This window comes from Pseudophryne corroboree, chromosome 9, assembly GCF_028390025.1.
Source record: "Pseudophryne corroboree isolate aPseCor3 chromosome 9, aPseCor3.hap2, whole genome shotgun sequence".
Taxonomy (NCBI): domain Eukaryota; kingdom Metazoa; phylum Chordata; class Amphibia; order Anura; family Myobatrachidae; genus Pseudophryne; species Pseudophryne corroboree.
Window position 1 is genome coordinate 289,310,325 of NC_086452.1, and position 18,898 is coordinate 289,329,222.

The 18,898-nt window shown below is 46.0% G+C and overlaps 1 protein-coding gene across 7 annotated transcripts in view; it reads left to right on the forward strand.

The window, feature by feature from the left end:
- Positions 1 to 18,898, forward strand: part of SEPTIN3 (septin 3) — a 490,493-nt gene that overhangs the window by 204,096 nt on the left and 267,499 nt on the right. For 6 of the 7 annotated variants that reach the window (XM_063940340.1, XM_063940341.1, XM_063940343.1 and 3 more), the window contains one exon: positions 17,164 to 17,245. The exons of the other annotated variant lie outside the window; for it this stretch is intronic. In XM_063940340.1, the coding sequence (XP_063796410.1) occupies positions 17,164 to 17,245 (82 nt within the window). The remainder of the gene's footprint in view (positions 1 to 17,163; positions 17,246 to 18,898) is intronic. 7 annotated transcript variants of the gene reach the window in all.

Consider the following 18,898-nt stretch of genomic DNA (forward strand, 5'->3'; position numbering starts at 1 on the left):
CTGTATGAGCCGAAATTCACATTATAGCACACAGAATGAGCTAAAATTCACATTATAGCACACAGTATGATCCGAAATTCACATTATAGCACACTGAATGAGCCGAAATTCACATTGTAGCACACTGAATGAGCCGAAATTCACATGATAGCACGCAGAATGAGGGAAAATTCACATGATAGCACGCAGAATGAGGGAAAAATCACATTATAGCACAATGTATGAGGCAAAAATGACGTTGTAGCACGCAGAATGAGCCGAAATTTACATTATAGCACGCAGAATGAGGCAAAATTCACATGATAGCACGCAGAATGAGGGAAAATTCACATTATAGCACGCTGAATGAGGCAAAATTCACATGATAGCACGCAGAATGAGGGAAAAATCACATTATAGCACACTGTATGAGGCAAAAATGACATGATAGCACGCAGAATGAGGCAAAATTCACATGATAGCACACAGAATGAGGCAAAATTCACATGATAGCACGCAGAATGAGCTGAAATTGACATTATAGCACGCAGAATGAGGCAAAATTCACATGATAGCACGCAGAATGAGCCGAAATTGACATTATAGCACGCAGAATGAGGCAAAATTCACATGATAGCACGCAGAATGAGCCGAAATTGACATTATAGCACGCAGAATGAGGCAAAATCCACATGATAGCACGCAGAATGAGGGAAAAATCACATTATAGCACACTGTATGAGGCAAAAATGACATGATAGCACGCAGAATGAGGCAAAATTCACATGATAGCACACAGAATAAGGCAAAATTCACATGATAGCACGCAGAATGAGCCGAAATTGACATTATAGCACGCAGAATGAGGCAAAATTCACATGATAGCACGCAGAATAAGGCAAAATTCACATGATAGCACGCAGAATGAGCCGAAATTGACATTATAGCACGCAGAATGAGGCAAAATTCACATTATAGCACGCAGAATGAGGGAAAAATCACATTATAGCACGCAGAATGAGCCGAAATTGACATTATAGCACGCAGAATGAGGCAAAATTCACATGATAGCACGCAGAATGAAGGAAAAATCACATTATAGCACACTGTATGAGGCAAAAATGACATAGCACACAGAATGAGGCAAAATTCAGCCAAATAATGCAGGGAGAAGAGGGGTGGGGAGAGAAATGGGAGACACACACACACACTCACACACACACACACACACACACACTCACACTCACACACTCACACTCACACACACTCCCACCTCATAGATGGAGGCCGGGTCCCGCCGCGGTATTGGGAACGGGGTGCAGAGCGGTGCAGAGCGGTGCAGCGCGGCGGAGGACGAAGACAGAGAGAGAGCGTCCTGACGCGCGTACAGGAAGGAGGGGGTGTGGTCAGAACAGAGGTCGCTGTACGCGCGTCAGGACGCTCCTCTCTCTCCTCGTACCCCGCCGCGCTGCACCGCTCTCCACCCCGTTCCCAATACCGCGCCGGGACCCGGCCTCCATCCCGGTGCCGGTATATGTAGGGGGGGGCGTTCGCCCTAATCGCCCCCCCACTAAATCCGCCACTGTACCCTCCCCAGCTGTTTGCACAGCTACCCACACACTATGGTCCTGCTAATACTGCCCAGGATGTTTCCATTCAGGCTGAGCATGTGATCCATTTAGGGTTGTATTTGCAAAAGAGGATGGTCCGAAGAATGCAGAAGTCTGTGATACTGCTGAGATAGGGAGTGACTATTCCGTACCACTGTGAAAGAAGAAGATCCTCCATCTCAATGTTGAATCGTGTAGATTCATAGCAGATAGAGAGAATACTGAGATTAGTGGTGAAGCATTTGAAAACTGCCATATGTAAACACATTACCTTGCTGAGGAGTTGAAAAGAAGAAGGAAGGGTATGAGAGTGAGAAGGTCACCTGCAACACTTGTATGTCCAGCATAGTACAATTCACTCACCCTGAACTCAGTACAGAAGATTCTGCAGCATTTAACCCCATAATGCAGTGCTGCTCAAACTTTTTTGAATCAAGGCACCCTAGAGCAACAGAATTTATTTTTTTACGGCACCCCTAGGACAAAAGTTTATTAAGGAGTATAGAAACAAATATTACATTATGTAAATTGTGTTTATATGTCATCCTTAGGGTCAGTTGTGTGGTGAGGGACAAGATTTGCTTCTGTTTGTCCACATAGTTTATGATTCTTTGATCATAACATTTTTTAATTGGTCCTGGACCATCAACCGAAGGCACCCCTAAAAGTGTGCTGAGGCACCCCAGGGTGCCACGGCACACAGTTTGAGATCCACTGCCATAATGTCAGAATCTAACCCTGTAACTGCATAGCTCACAACTTGAGTTAGGGATGGCAGATGCCAGGTCAGCCCCGGCTGAGCTAGACAGAGATAAAACTATGAATAACGTATATAATCGAGTATAAGCCGACCTTTTCAGCACTTTTTTTTGTGCTGAAAAAGCCCCTTCGGCTTATACTCGAGTCAGTATTTAGGAGGGACACGGAGGGCACAGCGCGCGGCTCTCCTGTGTCCCTCTTGCGTCTCCGGTGGCAGCGGCATGTGTGTTTTAAAGGAAGTGCACGAACCGGCACTTCCTTTAACACACACACGCCACTGCCGCCGGAGACGCAGGAGGGACACAGGAGAGCCGCGCGCTGTGCCCTCCGTGTCCCTCCTTCAGAAGACAGCGCGGGAGCGACGGAGGGTAAGTACGGTAACTGGCACTGTGGGGCACATCTGGCAGCATGAGGGCACATCTGGCACATCTGGCACTGTGATGCATATCTGGCAGCATGGGGCATATCTGGCACTGTGTGGCATATCTGGCACTGTGGGGCATATCTGGCAGTATGAGGGCATATCTGGCACTGTGGGGCATATCTGGAAGCATGAGGTCATATCTGGCACATCTGGCACTGTGGGGCATATCTGGAAGCATGAGGGCATATCTGGCATTGTGGGGCATATCTGGCAGCATGAGGGCATATCTGGCACTGTGGGGCATATCTGGCACTGTGGGGGCATATCTGACAGTATGAGGGCATATCTGGCACTATGAGGGCTGTTTACGGCTAGAGCTGCATTTCCCACCCTAGGCTTATACTCGAGTCAATAAGTTTTCCCAGGTTTTTGTGGTAAAATTAGGTGCCTCGGCTTATATTCGGGTCGACTTATACTCGAGTATATACGGTAACTCTGTGCCAGAACTGATATGGTCTCACATAAGTTAGTCTAGGGGACGGACAGTATTTTATTGTCAAAGCCCCTCAAAGGATTTACTGCAGTGTACCCTTCTGACACAGACTTGTGGGACAAATAACAGGACTAGTCTCCCACATATGCTGGAGATATCCCTGTAAAAACCGTGATGGGGTGCATGGGCGGATTGGCCCACCAGGACACCATGACAGATTCCGATGGGCCAGTTCCATGTCCCCCTCAACCAGGCAGATTCACACTCAGGCTGGTCTGGCTCACACTGCTTCCAGTACTTGTGGTTCATTTTTAATTATATTATTTGCATTATCATGATGGTGTAAGGGTTAGGGCCCAGTCACAGTGTATTGTTTGGGATCTGGACAGGAGCAGGATGTACCTTGTTCTTAGGATGTCAGCTGATCAGGCAGCACTCACAGCCAACCCTGGGACAATCTCTTATGCAAAGTCTTTCAGCCCTACAGCTGCCCAATGTCTGTCCATGATGATGGGACTATTTATGTAATGCAGTGGCTACATATGTAATGCAGTGGCTACGTATGTAATGTGATGGCTATGTATGTAATGTGGTGCTATTTGTAAAATGAGTTGCTATTTGTGTAATGCAGTGCTATAGGTGTAGTGCAGTGCTATAGGTGTACTGCAGTGCTATACGTGTGATGTGGTGCTAATCCTGTAATAATGTGGTGACTAGGTATGTAAATGTGGTGGCTATGTATGTAATCAAGGGCGGATTGGCCACTGGGACAGATTCTGCTGCGCTAGTCCCCTGTGTCTGTGTTTCACTTCTTGTGTGTGCTCCATCGCTGTGCTGTATGTACTGTGTGCTCCCTCCCTGTACTGTGCTGTATGTACTGTGTGCTCCCTCCCTGTACTATGCTGTATGTAGTGTGTGCTCCCTCCCTGTACTGTGCTGTATGTACTGTGTGCTCCCTCCCTGTACTGTGCTGTATGTACTGTGTGCTCCCTCCCTGTACTGTGCTGTATGTACTGTGTGCTCCCTCCCTGTACTGTGCTGTATGTAGTGTGTGCTCCCTCCCTGTACTGTGCTGTATGTACTATGTGCTCCCTCCCTGTACTGTGCTGTATGTAGTGTGTGCTCCCTCCCTGTACTGTGCTGTATGTACTGTGTGCTCCCTCCCTGTACTGTGCTGTATGTAGTGTGTGCTCCCTCCCTGTACTGTGCTGTATGTACTGTGTGCTCCCTCCCTGTACTGTGCTGTATGTACTGTGTGCTCCCTCCCTGTACTGTGCTGTATGTACTGTGTGCTCCCTCCCTGTACTGTGCTGTATGTAGTGTGTGCTCCCTCCCTGTACTGTGCTGTATGTACTATGTGCTCCCTCCCTGTACTGTGCTGTATGTAGTGTGTGCTCCCTCCCTGTACTGTGCTGTATGTAGTGTGTGCTCCCTCCCTGTACTGTGCTGTATGTAGTGTGTGCTCCCTCCCTGTACTGTGCTGTATGTAGTGTGTGCTCCCTCCCTGTACTGTGCTGTATGTAGTGTGTGCTCCCTCCCTGTACTGTGCTGTATGTAGTGTGTGCTCCCTCCCTGTACTGTGCTGTATGTACTGTGTGCTCCCTCCCTGTACTGTGCTGTATGTAGTGTGTGCTCCCTCCCTGTACTGTGCTGTATGTACTGTGTGCTCCCTCCCTGTACTGTGCTGTATGTAGTGTGTGCTCCCTCCCTGTACTGTGCTGTATGTAGTGTGTGCTCCCTCCCTGTACTGTGCTGTATGTACTGTGTGCTCCCTCCCTGTACTGTGCTGTATGTAGTGTGTGCTCCCTCCCTGTACTGTGCTGTATGTAGTGTGTGCTCCCTCCCTGTACTGTGCTGTATGTAGTGTGTGCTCCCTCTCCCTGTACTGTGCTGTATGTAGTGTGTGCTCCCTCCCTGTACTGTGCTGTATGTACTGTGTGCTCCCTCCCTGTACTGTGCTGTATGTAGTGTGTGCTCCCCCTCCCTGTACTGTGCTGTATGTAGTGTGTGCTCCCTCCCTGTACTGTACTGTATGTAGTGTGTGCTCCCTCCCTGTACTGTGCTGTATGTACTGTGTGCTCCCTCCCTGTACTGTGCTGTATGTACTGTGTGCTCCCTCCCTGTACTGTGCTGTATGTAGTGTGTGCTCCCTCCCTGTACTGTGCTGTATGTAGTGTGTGCTCCCTCCCTGTACTGTACTGTATGTAGTGTGTGCTCCCTCCCTGTACTGTGCTGTATGTAGTGTGTGCTCCCTCCCTGTACTGTGCTGTATGTAGTGTGTGCTCCCTCCCTGTACTGTGCTGTATGTAGTGTGTGCTCCCTCCCTGTACTGTACTGTATGTAGTGTGTGCTCCCTCCCTGTACTGTGCTGTATGTACTGTGTGCTCCCCCTCCTTGTACTCTGAAACATATAAGGGGTTTGTAGAATGAAAAATCAATAAAATCAGAAGTAGATTAAAGGCATGACTGTAGTGTCCGTAGCCAATGAAAGTGGGCATACCAGTCCTTGTATATTCATACGTACAGATGTACATCAGGGAAAGGCATTGTAGTAGCATATGCATAAAGTCACCGGGGTAAACTGTGTCTACCTCAGAATCAGGACCTCTGAGGAGTGACCCCGCCCTCTTGGCAGACCCCTCCCCATCAACAGACTCCGCCCCCATTAGGGTTGCTTCCATAAATTTCCCCGGTTGGTGTTCGATCCCAATCCGCCACTGGTGGGATGTCAGCCTGTAGAAAGGAATGAAGGAATAAAAATAAAATAAATATTTCCATACTCTCTAAATGCATATGTTTCACCATAGAGAAACCTAGTATACGCTGAGGTGGACTGTATTTTTTATCCATTATCACGCATGGGACCTAATTCAGACCTGATTGTAGATGTGCTACATTTAGCACATCAACGATCAGTCACACAGACATGCAGGGAGACGCCCAGCACAGGGCTAGTCCGCCCCGCATGTCAGCCCCCCCCCCCCCCCCGCACAAGTACAAAAGCATCACACAGCGGTGATGTGATGCTTTTATACTTTAGAAGTAGCTCCCTGCCAGCGCAGCTCCTGCACGCTGGCAGGAGCTACTCATTGTTGTGAGGGGCGCAGCGGCTGCATTTGATGTCATGCAGCCGCTGCGGTCCACCCCCCCAATGGTCCAGGGCACGCCCACATTGCCCAGACCGCGCCCCCTTAATGGCAGCCAAACACCACCAGCCCGCCCAGCAACTTTCTCTGCCTGTCAATCAGGCAGAGGCGATCGCAGGGCTGAGAAAGCCGTTGACTGTCTGGCATGCACCGGCGCACTGCGGCGTCGGTACATGCGCAGTTCAGACCTGATCAGCTGCTGTGCAAAAACGCACAGCACTGATCAGGTCTGGGTTAGGCCCATGGGGCGAGCTGTAATGAAGCCTGAAATCACTAGAGGTGAGGGATGCAGGCCGAACTGACTTTTTTAAAGGGGCAATCATGTACAAGGCATGGTTTTGCCTTGTAAGTAGAGATGAGCGGGTTCGGTTCGTCGAGATCCGAACCCCCCCGAACTTCACGTGTTTTACATTGGTCCGAGGCAGTCATCATCCCGCTGTCGGATTCTCGCAAGATTCGTATTCCATATAAAGAGTCGTGCGTCACCGCCATTTTCACTCGTGCATTGGAGATTGAACGGAGAGGACGTGGCTACGTTCTCTCCCTGAAAAGCTCCATATCTGTGCTCAGTGTGCTGCAAATATCTGTGCTCAGTGTGCTGCAAATGTCTACGTTCTCTGCCTGAAAAGCTCCATATCTGTGCTCAGTGTGCTGAAAATATCTGTGCTCAGTGTGCTGCATTGTGGGGACCACCATTATATAATAGTAGTACAGTACAGTAGGCCATTTCTGTATCTTGCAGCTCCGTGTCAGACTCAGTTCTAGACAGTATCCTAATCAGTGCTCAATATCTGCTGCATTATTGTGTGACCAGTATACTACAGTACATAGTAGTACAGTGCAGCATTTTGGTGACCACCAGTATAGTACAGTACAGTAGGCCATTGCTGTATCTTGCAGCTCCGTGTCACTTCAAGTATCCATTCCATATCTGTGCTGCATTGTTGTGAGCAGTATATATAGTAGTACAGTGCAGGATTTTGGTGACCAACAGTAGTTGTACAGTACAGTAGGCCATTGCTGTATCTTGCAGCTCAGTGTCACTGCAAGTATCCATTCCATATCTGTGCTGCATTGTTGTGAGCAGTATATATAGTAGTACAGTGCAGCATTTTGGTGACCAACAGTATATAGTTGTACAGTACAGTAGGCCATTGCTGTATCTTGCAGCTCCGTGTCACTTCAAGTATCCATTACATATCTTTGCTGCATTGTTGTGAGCAGTACATATAGTAGTACAGTGCAGCATTTTGGTGACCAACAGTATATAGTTGTACAGTACAGTAGGCCATTGCTGTATCTTGCAGCTCCGTGTTACTGCAAGTATCCATATCTATGCTGCATTGTTGTGAGCAGTATATATAGTAGTACAGTACAATATTGCTATTGATATAATAATATTACTGGCATATAATTCCACACATTCAAATATGGAGAACAAAAATGTGGAGGGTAAAATAGGGAAAGATCAAGATCCACTTCCACCTCGTGCTGAAGCTGCTGCCACTAGTCATGGCATAGACGATGAAATGCCATCAACGTCGTCTGCCAAGGCCGATGCCCAATGCCATAGTAGAGAGCGTGCAAAATCCAAAAAGCAAAAGTTCAGTAAAATGATGACCCAAACATCTAAATTAAAAGCGTCTGAGGAGAAGCGTAAACTTGCCAATGTGCCATTTACGACACGGAGTGGCAAGGAACGGCTGAGGCCCTGGCCTGCATTCATGGCTAGTGGTTCAGCTTCACATGAGGATGGAAGCACTCATCCTCCCGCTAGAAAAATTAAAAGAGTTCAGCTGGCAAAAGCACAGCAAAGAACTGTGCGTTCTTCTAAATCACAAATCCCCAAGAAGAGTCCAATTGTGTTGGTTGCTATGCCTGACCTTCCCAACACTGGATGGGAAGAGGTGGCTCCTTCCACCATTTGCACGCCCCCTGCAAGTGCTGGAAGGAGCACCCACAGTCCAGTTCCTGATAGTCAAATTGAGGATGTCACTGTTGAAGTACACCAAGATGAGGATATGGGTGTTGCTGACGCTGAGGAGGAAATTGACAAGGAGGAATCTGATGGTGAGGTGGTTTGTTTAAGTCAGGCACCCGGGGAGACACCTGTTGTCCGTGGGATGAATAAGGCCATTGATATGCCTGGACAAAATACAAAAGAAATCACCTCTTCGGTGTGGAATTATTTCAACAGAAATGCGGACAACTGGTGTCAAGCCGTGTGTTGCCTTTGTCAAGCTGTAATAAGTAGGGGTAAGGATGTTAACCACCCAGGAACATCCTCCCTTATACGTCAAGCACACAACATATATGATACCACTGAACCAGCGCTGTATAGGGGTCAAATCAGATCGTATTCCTGTGGTTTTCCTTATTTCTCAGTTTGTACCGGAAAAAGAGGGAAAATTGCAAACCATAGTGTATTACCTTAGGTTACATGATTTATTTTAAAACATTAAAAACAAGACAATGAATGGAAGATGATTTTTCCAAAAACAATCTCCACTACATGCACATAAAATCTGCACAGCATGTGCTAATTGGCATTCATCTGTGGGCTGGATCCTGACAGAAAATAAAGCAATGGATAATTACCACGAACTGGTGAGAACCGAATAATCAGTTCTATGAGCATATGTTACATCAGACTGTCCAGCTGCAGCTTGGAGAGTTTTCTGGTGTCCAAAAGCCTTCCAGGTCTGGCAAAGATGGTACCACGTCCTTATCCAGTCAGGTCAGTCCCCAAGAGTACCCACGCGTTCCGACCCTTCCTGGGTCTTTCTCAAGGTCAGCTCCTCTGAATGCCTTCTCAATCCTTCTCCTGGTTTAAAAGTCCCTCTCTTGTTCCTGATTGGTCCCGGCACAGCTGGTCTCTATACAATCATCCTCCTAAAAGTCTATGACGCTCGTGTGCCAAGACCGCCTCCTGTACAACATCTCCAGCCTCCTCATTTAATCCCGTTCTCATTCTCCGGTCATGTGATCAGAACACACAGAAACGTCACTATATCGTGTGTTTGTTTTCGTCTCCTAGCAACTTCCGTCACCGAAGCCGTCTGGCCGTGCATCGCAGCTCGCGTCATCACGTTCCCTGATCACGTGACTGCTCTCTGGTGTGTCTCGTTACCTTAGAGACCTTCCTTTCCCGTGTTCATTTAGTTTACTCGGTTGCTATGGTGATCGGAACCAGTCTTATTCCCAGATCACTCTGTTTGTTCATGATGAGGAGGCTTCTTATAAATGACAAATTTAAATTCATATCCAATTCTTTCGGAACATGCTTATCACTCAGATCTAAAAAAGTATTTAAAGGTAAAAATCGATTAGCAATATCACAGTGTCTTATAGGAACCACTTCACCTCAAAATCTAAATTTAATCCGCCCGGTTGGAGGGTACCCATTTCATAGATTAGCTTCATTTCAGCCCTTGCTAATTGGGTGGAGAGATCCCTCCTCCTCCAGTGTCCCTGGACCCATTGTAAACCTGAAAACCGGGTGATAGCTGATGTTGAACACCCATGTACTCTCTTAAAATGATTAGAGAGGGCATGGGTTTCCAAACCCTTTTTTATGTTTCTGAGGTGTTCCCCCAACCTAACTTTAAGGGGTCTGGATGTTCGCCCTATATATACCAGTTTACACTCGCACTCTACCGCATATACAACGTTCTTTGTTGCACACGTGATGAACTCTTTTATTTCAAATGGTTTCCCATTAATATCCAATTTACTGATTTTGCTTTGGTTCACCATTTTCACCTCTTTGCAAGCAATGCAAGACATACATCTATAGAAGCCTTTTGATTTCACCCTTGAAGGGTTTGTATTTGGATGATAAGCACTTCTTACAAGGCTATTTCCTATGTTTGGTGCTTTTCGATAGATGCACACTGGTTTCTTGGGCAGAGACACCCCTATCACTGGATCCTTTCTTAGGACCTCCCAGTGTCGGGTCATGATTTTCTCTATTGATCTGAATTGATCATTATAGGTGGTCACAAAAGCCCAACCAAGATCTTTCTTCTTCTTATCTTTGGCTTCTATAGGTGGTTTGTTTAAGTCAGGCACCCGGGGAGACACCTGTTGTCCGTGGGATGAATAAGGCCATTGATATGCCTGGACAAAATACAAAAGAAATCACCTCTTCGGTGTGGAATTATTTCAACAGAAATGCGGACAACTGGTGTCAAGCCGTGCGTTGCCTTTGTCAAGCTGTAATAAGTAGGGGTAAGGATGTTAACCACCCAGGAACATCCTCCCTTATACGTCACCTGGAGCGCATTCATCAGAAGTCATTGACAAGTTTAAAAACTTTGGGTGACAGCGGAAGCAGTCCACTGACAGCTAAATCCCTTCTTCCTCTTGTACCCAAGCTCCTGCAAACCACACCACCAACTCCCTCAGTGTCAATTTCCTCCTTAGACAGGAAAGCCAATAGTCCTGCAGGCCATGTCACTGGCAAGTCTGACGATTCCTCTCCTGACTGGGATTCCTCCGATGAATCCTTGAGTATAACGTCTACTGCTGCTGGCGCTGCTGTTGTTGCTGCTGGGAGTCGATCATCATCCCAGAGGGGAAGTCGGAAGACCACTTGTACTACTTCCAGTAAGCAATTGACTGTCCAACAGTCCTTTGCGAGGAAGATGAAATATCACAGCAGTCATCCTGTTGCAAAGCGGATAACTCAGGGCTTGGCAGCTGTGTTGGTGTTAGACGTGCTTCTGGTATCTGGCATTAGTTCACAGGGACTTAGAGAATTTCTTGAGGTAGTGTGTTCCCAGTATCAAATAACATCTAAGTTCCACTTCTCTAGGCAGGCGATACCGAGAATGTACACAGACGTCAGAAAAAGACTCACCAGTGTCCTAAAAAATGCAGTTGTACCCAATGTCCACTTAACCACGGACATGTGGACAAGTGGAGCAGGGCAGACTTAAGACTATATGACTGTGACAGCACACTGGGTAGATGTATTGCCTCCCGCAGCAAGAACAGCAGCAGCGGCACCAGTGGCAGCATCTCGCAAATGCCAACTCGTTCCTAGGCAGGCTACGCTTTGTATCACCACTTTCCATAAGAGGCACACAGCAGACAACCTCTTACGGAAACTGAGGAACATCATTGCAGATTGGCTTACCCCAATTGGACTCTCCTGGGGATTTGTGACATCGGACAACGCCACCAATATTGTGCGTGCATTACATGTGGGCAAATTCCAGCACGTCCCACACATACATTGAATTTGGTGGTGCAGAATTTTTTTTAAAATGACAGGGGCGTGCAAGAGATGCTGTCGGTGGCCCGAAGAATTGCAGGCCACTTTTGGCATTCAGCCACCACGTGCCGAAGACTGGAGCACCAGAAAACACTCCTGAACCTGCCCCGCCATCAGCTGAAGCAAGAGTTGGTAACGAGGTGGAATTCAACCCTCTATATGCTTCAGAGGATGGAGGAGCAGCAAAAGGCCATTCAAGCCTATACATCTGCCTACGATATAGGCAAAGGAGGGGGAATGCACCTGACTTAAGTGCAGTGGAGAATGATTTCAACGTTGTGCAAGGTTCTGCAACTCTTTGAACTTGCCACACGTGAAGTCAGTTCAGACACTGCCAGCCTGAGTCAGGTCATTCCCCTCATCAGGCTTTTGCAGAAGCAGCTGGAGAGATTGAAGGAGGAGCTAAAACGGAGCGATTCCGCTAGGCATGTGGGACTTGTGGATGAAGCCCTTCATTCGCTTAACCAGGATTCACGGGTGGTCAATCTGTTGAAATCAGAGCACTACATTTTGGCCACCGTGCTCGATCTTAGGTTTAAAGCCTATGTTGTATCTCTCTTTCCGGCAGACACAAGTCTGCAGATGTTCAAAGACCTGCTGGTGAGACACTTGTCAAGTCAAGCGGAACGTGACCCGTCAACAGCTCCTCCTTCATTTTCTACCGCCACTGGAGCTGCCAGAAAAAGGATCAAATTTCTAAAACCACCCGCTGGCGGTGATGCAGGGCAGTCAGGAGCTAAAATTGACATCTGGTCCGGACTGAAGGACCTGCCAACGATTACTGACATGTCGTCTACTGTCACTGCATATGATTCTGTCACCATTGAAAGAATGGTGGAGGATTATATGAGTGACAGCATCCAAGTAGGCACGTCAGACAGTTCGTATGTATACTGGCAGGAAAAAGAGGCAATTTGGAGGCCCTTGCACAAACTGGCTTTATTTTACCTAAGTTGCCCCCCCTCCAGTGTGTACTCCGAAAGAGTGTTTAGTGCAGCCGGTCACCTTGTCAGCGATCGGCGTTCAAGGTTACTTCCACAAAATGTGGAGAAGATGATGTTCATCAAAATGAATTATAATCAATTCCTCCGTGGAGACATTCACCAGCAATTGCCTCCAGAAAGTACACAGGGACCTGAGATGGTGGATTCCATTGGGGACGAATTAATAATCTGTGAGGAGGGGGATGTACACAGTGAAAGGGGTGAGGAATCGGAGGATGATGATGAGGTCGACATCTTGCCTCTGCAGAGCCAGTTTGAGCAAGGAGAGATTGATTGCTTCTTTTTTTGGTGGGGGCCCAAACCAACCAGTCATTTCAGCCACAGTCGTGTGGCAGACCCTGTGGCTGAAATGATGGGTTTGTTAAAGTGTGCATGTCCTGTTTATGCAACATAAGGGTGGGTGGGAGGGCCCAAGGACATTTCCATCTTGCACCTCTTTTTTTTATTTATCTTTGCATCATGTGATGTTTGGGGCCAATTTTTATAAGTGCCATCCTGTCTGACACTACAGTGCCACTCCTAGATGGGCCAGGTGTTTGTGCCGGCCACTTGTGTCGCTTAGCTTAGTCATCCAGCGAGCTTGGTGCAAATTTTAGGACTAAAAATAATATTGTGAGGTGTTCAGAATAGACTGGAAATGAGTGGAAATTATGGTTATTGAGGTTAATAATACTATAGGATCAAAATTACCCCCAAATACTATGATTTAAGCTATTTTTGAGGGGTTTTTGAAAAAAAACACCCAAATCCAAAACACACCCGAATCCGACAAAAAATTTTAAGGGAGGTTTTGCCAAAACGCGTCCGAATCCAAAACACGGCCGCGGAACCAAATCCAAAACCAAAAATGCAAAACCCGAAAAATTTCCGGTGTACATCTCTACTTGTAAGTGACTGCCCCTTTAAAAAAAGTCGAGATCGGCCAGCATCCCACACCTCCGGCAATCTCAGAATCCATTACATCTTGCCAATGATATTTATATTCATATAGTTGCTAAAATAGCAAAGGGTTACATGGACCCCCCAGATCTAAGATTATCATTTTGCAGGGGAAGTTATGCCTAAATACGTAAAAGTGAGTTATAAATCATAAGAGAACACCATGGGCGGATCTCAGCATCATACCACTTTCACACAGAAAACTTCCTTAATCCTGGCTTTTACTGAGCATTTGAGTGCAGGGTCGTTTTTCTGGTCTCACTTAGACCCCCCCCCCCCGCCTTTTACACAGAAAAGCAATTTACTGGTTGAAGTAGTTCCACACGGTATTTTGTTGATCATTATTTCTCCTGTGTGAAACGGTCAACCCGGGTCGAAATTGCCGGCTCTTTGACCCTGGTCCAGGTTGAAGTCTTAGGATTTTTGACCTGGACTGACCCTTTCACACAGAAAATAACCCGGGTTCACCTGGCAAATTACTGGGTAAAAACCTCTGTATGAAAGGGGTATTAGTTATCAAATCAGCCACTCAGCAGGGCCTAGGATGACATCACCCAGGTGTTATACTCTGCTGATAAAAAAAAGTGTGAGCTCCTAGTGTTCTGGGTTGAACTAAGGGATCCCTGCCACATGAGAGTTTTATCCTGTAGATCAGTGATTTTCAACCTTTTCTTACTCGCGGCACACCGAACATTTTTTTTTAAATTGCCAAGGCACACCATCAGTTCCCCACAGAAAAAAAAACTCACAGTAAAAAAAAAATCTACACATACATTGGCCTACACAGAAAAAACAATCACATTGCTCCCCACATAAATCATGTTGCTCCCTACATAAATCATATTGCTTCTCACATAAATCAATCACATTGTTCCCCACATAAATCCTATTGCTCCCCACATGAATTATTTACATTGTTCCCCCCATATATCCTATTACTCCCCACAGGAGAAATAACATAACAAAATATTAGCCCCTACCGGTCAGCTGTCCTCCTCCCTGTCCCTCAGTGGCGGCGGTTGTTCATAGTGGAGTGCTGCGAATTCTGAGCAGTGGGCAGTTGGGCAGATGTGGATGTGGGTGGGCAAGGAGAGCTGTGGATGCAGGCGGGAACTGGAAGATGTGTATACAGGTGGTTAGACAGGCTGGGTGGTGAGATGCAGCAGCCGTGACCTATGATATCACACCGCCGCGTCTTCAAGGCATAGGTCACGGCCGGAGCACGACTGATCCTCTAAGAAGAGCCCAGGCCAACAGTTCACTCTGAAGGTGCCGGAAGCTGTTCTGGCTCCGCAGCACACCTTGCAACTGGTAGCGGCACACTGATGTGCCACGGCACACTGCTTGAAAAAGCCTGCTGTAGACTCTACATTTTCTTACCATACCCTCCGGACATAATTAGCTGTGTGTTAAGGCTGTAAAATTGTAAAAATTTAAAAAACCTACTTTTATTTTCAATTTGCTTACCCGTATGTACACTTTGTAACTTTATTTGTAACCGCCTATTTGTAATATTATTTATGATAAGCACTGTACCCTTTCTGGCAAATAAACCTTCCTATTTATTTAATCTGTCATATATGCCTCCAGAACCCACATTCTTTGAAGAGACTATTAGATCGCTAAGCTATGCTATAAATTGTTATTGATTGCTGAAACTGTAGACACACAACAATACTACATGGATGTCTGTGTTGCTGAGTCTGTGCAATTGGGGATATTAATAATACACTGTTGTAAATTTCTGAAGCAGGGAGCTTTATCCCAGACCGTGTGAATGTGGATATTCCTAAGCCTTGTGCGCATACTACAGTATATAAAAGTGTTCTGTGATGCCTGTGATTCCCCATTTCTTTGTTTAAGGTTATCACAGGTGCATACTTGCCTACCTGACCCTCTCCATGAGGGAGAAAATACACTGTTCCTGGACTTTCCTGGTAATGTATGATTGCCATCACCTGTGGTGAAACACCTTTCTTATCAATTAACTAGCTCACTACAGGTGATGGCAATCATACATTACCAGGAAAGTCCAGGAACAGAGCATTTTCTCCCTCGTGCAGAGAGTCAGGTAGGCAAGTATGCACAGGTGGTGGCAGTGCAAGTAGTGAATCTGTGTGGAATTCAGGCACTGTGAAGACAGACCAGAGCACAGGATAATACCCCAAAATCAGGGATAGGCAGTTCTCTGACAATTATATATTGTAATATATATATATATATATATATATACATACATATATACACATACACATTGTATTGTAGTACCTTGCTCAGGGAGGTAGGATAGATTGATACAAAACAGGAGTGAGTTAGCAATTCCGACAGGATGTATTTTTATTGAGCCACAATGAACTCTGGATTGAGGATGATGATTGGTTTATTGACACAAAATATAAAATAATAAAATAATCACAAGAAGAATAGGGCATTAAAGGAAGATAAAGAGATGGCAATTGAGTGTAGTTCACATTTTGTAATTGAAAAATGAAAAAGACAATCAATTGATTCACAGATATTGGCATATTACAATCACAAGCTATAATGTGGTGATGAGAAGAGTAATGGAAAACACACTTTTACAATAACAGGCGCTAAATTCCTAGCTTTCCCTAAGTAAGTTAAAATAATCTTCACAGGCAAATAATGTTGGAGCTCTTTTTAAATCCTGTGGTGCCACAGCATTGCAATGGGGGAGAATGGCACATGTACACAAGTAAGCTTGGGTTGTAAGAATGTTACTGTATCTCAGTCTAATTCCAAAAAGAATCTAGCTAGTAAAAGGATTGTAGTGTCTCTTGACAAATATAGCTTACTTGGTGATAAGGGTTTATTGGGCAAATAAACTCAGTCTCTGGGCCTAATTAACTAAGGATCGCAAAAGTATTCCTTACTGCATTTTGCCTATGTTCAAGGACTGCGCACATCCAGAACACATTCAGCACATGTGCATAATGTGTCCTACGATCTCTTATCTAAAATGTGAATGCCTCTGCCTGATTGACAGGTAGAGGCGTTCGCTGGGGGGGATGGAGGCAGGGGTGTCTGGCTTTTGGGAAAACGGGGTTGTGTCACCCCCATTTTGCAGGAGTGGGGAGGAAAGGACTGGGTCGCAAGATGCAGTTTCCTTTACTCCAAAAGCCGCACTGTGATGGCAAGGCTGAGTAAGCCTGCGATGGTTACGATGTTCATCTGAGATGCGATTGCATCGCAAATGCAGGGAGGAGGTGATATGCAAATTTTATTGTATTGTGCTTTTGGCAATAACTGTCACTTCTGAGCTGTGATGAAAATCTACCAACAGTTCAAGCATAGAGAGTAGATCAGTGGATCCCATATGTTATTGACTCAAGGTGCCCTAGAGTATCAGCATTTTTTTCACAGCATACAATACCTAAGATAAAAGTTTTTTTTATTGATAATAAAAAAAAATTTTTTTTGGGGGGGGGATATTAATTTGAGTGAATTGTGCCTACCTTTCAGTCTTAGGTTCAGTTATAACCTTGCAGCACCCCAGGGTGTCTAGGCACACAGTTTGGCAACCACTGGAGTAGATGACTGTAACTTGTACAATTTGTTTTGCTACTGTAGTTATTGAAGAAGGTGGAGTGAAAATGAAGCTCACTGTTATTGACACACCAGGATTTGGGGATCAAATTAATAATGAAAACTGGTGAGTTGTCTCCTTTTAACCTGAACTATTAGATTAATAATTAAAGTCATGTTATGGATATTTTAAGTGTTTATTATGGTAACAGTTAATTCATTATCTTATGACTTGAAAGTAGGTTTTACAAACTCTATTGTAGGCTTGTTCATGGTACAGTATACTAGGTTTCAGGTTTTTTTATACTATTTTATTGCATGCAAAAGAGCCTTTCACTGTATTTTAGACACTTCAGATAAATATCTGTAAAGTATCCCTCTCCTTATGCATTCAGACAAGAAATTCATGAAGCATTTTCATGCCTCTAGACAGATCTACCAGGAGATATAGTGGTCCCTAGATCTATTGTAGTTGTATGGACATGCCCCATTAAAAATACTGGGTCCCTTCATATTCGGCACCTTTTGAGAGTGTTGCTATCAGGGACGGTGCTAGGGTGTTAGGTGCCCATCTGCAAACTATAAATTTGCACTCTCTCTCCTATACTTTGCAAAACGGACTGCACGCGCCGAAGGCACGCATTGCAAAACAAGGGGTGCAGACTCATAAGGAAGGTGATAGAGGGGGACATACACAGGGTGTCAGAAGGGCACATATACACGGGGTGACAGAAGGGCATAGACAGGATGACAGTGGCACATATACACGGGTTGATAGAGGGGCATACATGGTGACAGTGGCACACATATACATGAGGTGACAGTGGGTTATGCACTCGGGGTGATAGTGGGACATATTCACAGAACATAGGACAATGGATGATGCACAGGGTGGCAATGCTGTGCCAATCCCCCTCCCCACTGTGCCCCAAATGAGATAATATGCCCCACTTTGCCCACAGCTTAAAATAATACAACAGCTTTATTCTTACATGTTTTTCACTGTATCTCTCCTTTCATGTCTTTCCTCTGTACTTTTTTCTGTGCATGCAGCTCCTCTTGCACAGTGGCTCCTCATCACTGATAGTGGCAAAGTCCCATTTAAAGCACTGCAGCACAGAACAGCTGCAGGGGGAAGGAAGCCAGGCAGACAGGACGCTGTAATTTTCAGTGCCAGGCCAGCGCATGCAGAGTGGCTGATGGCCTTCAGATGCGGAAACCACTGTGCAACACCCCCAATCTCCCAGGTCATGGTGTGCATTGCCGTCGGCAGTACGACCCAGTGTGCGGCGCAAAGGTCATTGGAAGAAGGCGCTACTGACTCTGCTGAGCATGCTCAGCTTTTTCCGTCTTACCTCCTGTTGCTGTCACCACGATGCTCAATAAAGCAACTGCGGTGCAGCCCAAGTAGTTTGGCAGGCAGTTTTTTCACTGGTGGGGGGAATGTGCCAGGGCCCCTCGGAGGCACAGGTACCCGTAGTACCCCCCTGTTCCAAGGCCTGCCAATAGGTGAAGCATGGAGTGAGGGGCAGGGGAGGAGGAGGAGAGAGACTGGAGATTGCACGGCATGCTTCACTGTTCACGCTGCGCAGCCGGCAGCAACTGTGGCCAGAAATCAGCAGGGTAGTAGAGCGGGGAGAGCGCCTCTCCTAGCCGGCGCCATCTTGCTTTGTATACCCTTGCTGAGTGTGTAGCGCCGGCTCTGGTTGCTATTCTTCATAAATTCCTTTTAAATGAATAAAAAAAATAAAAAATGATATATATATATATATATATACAT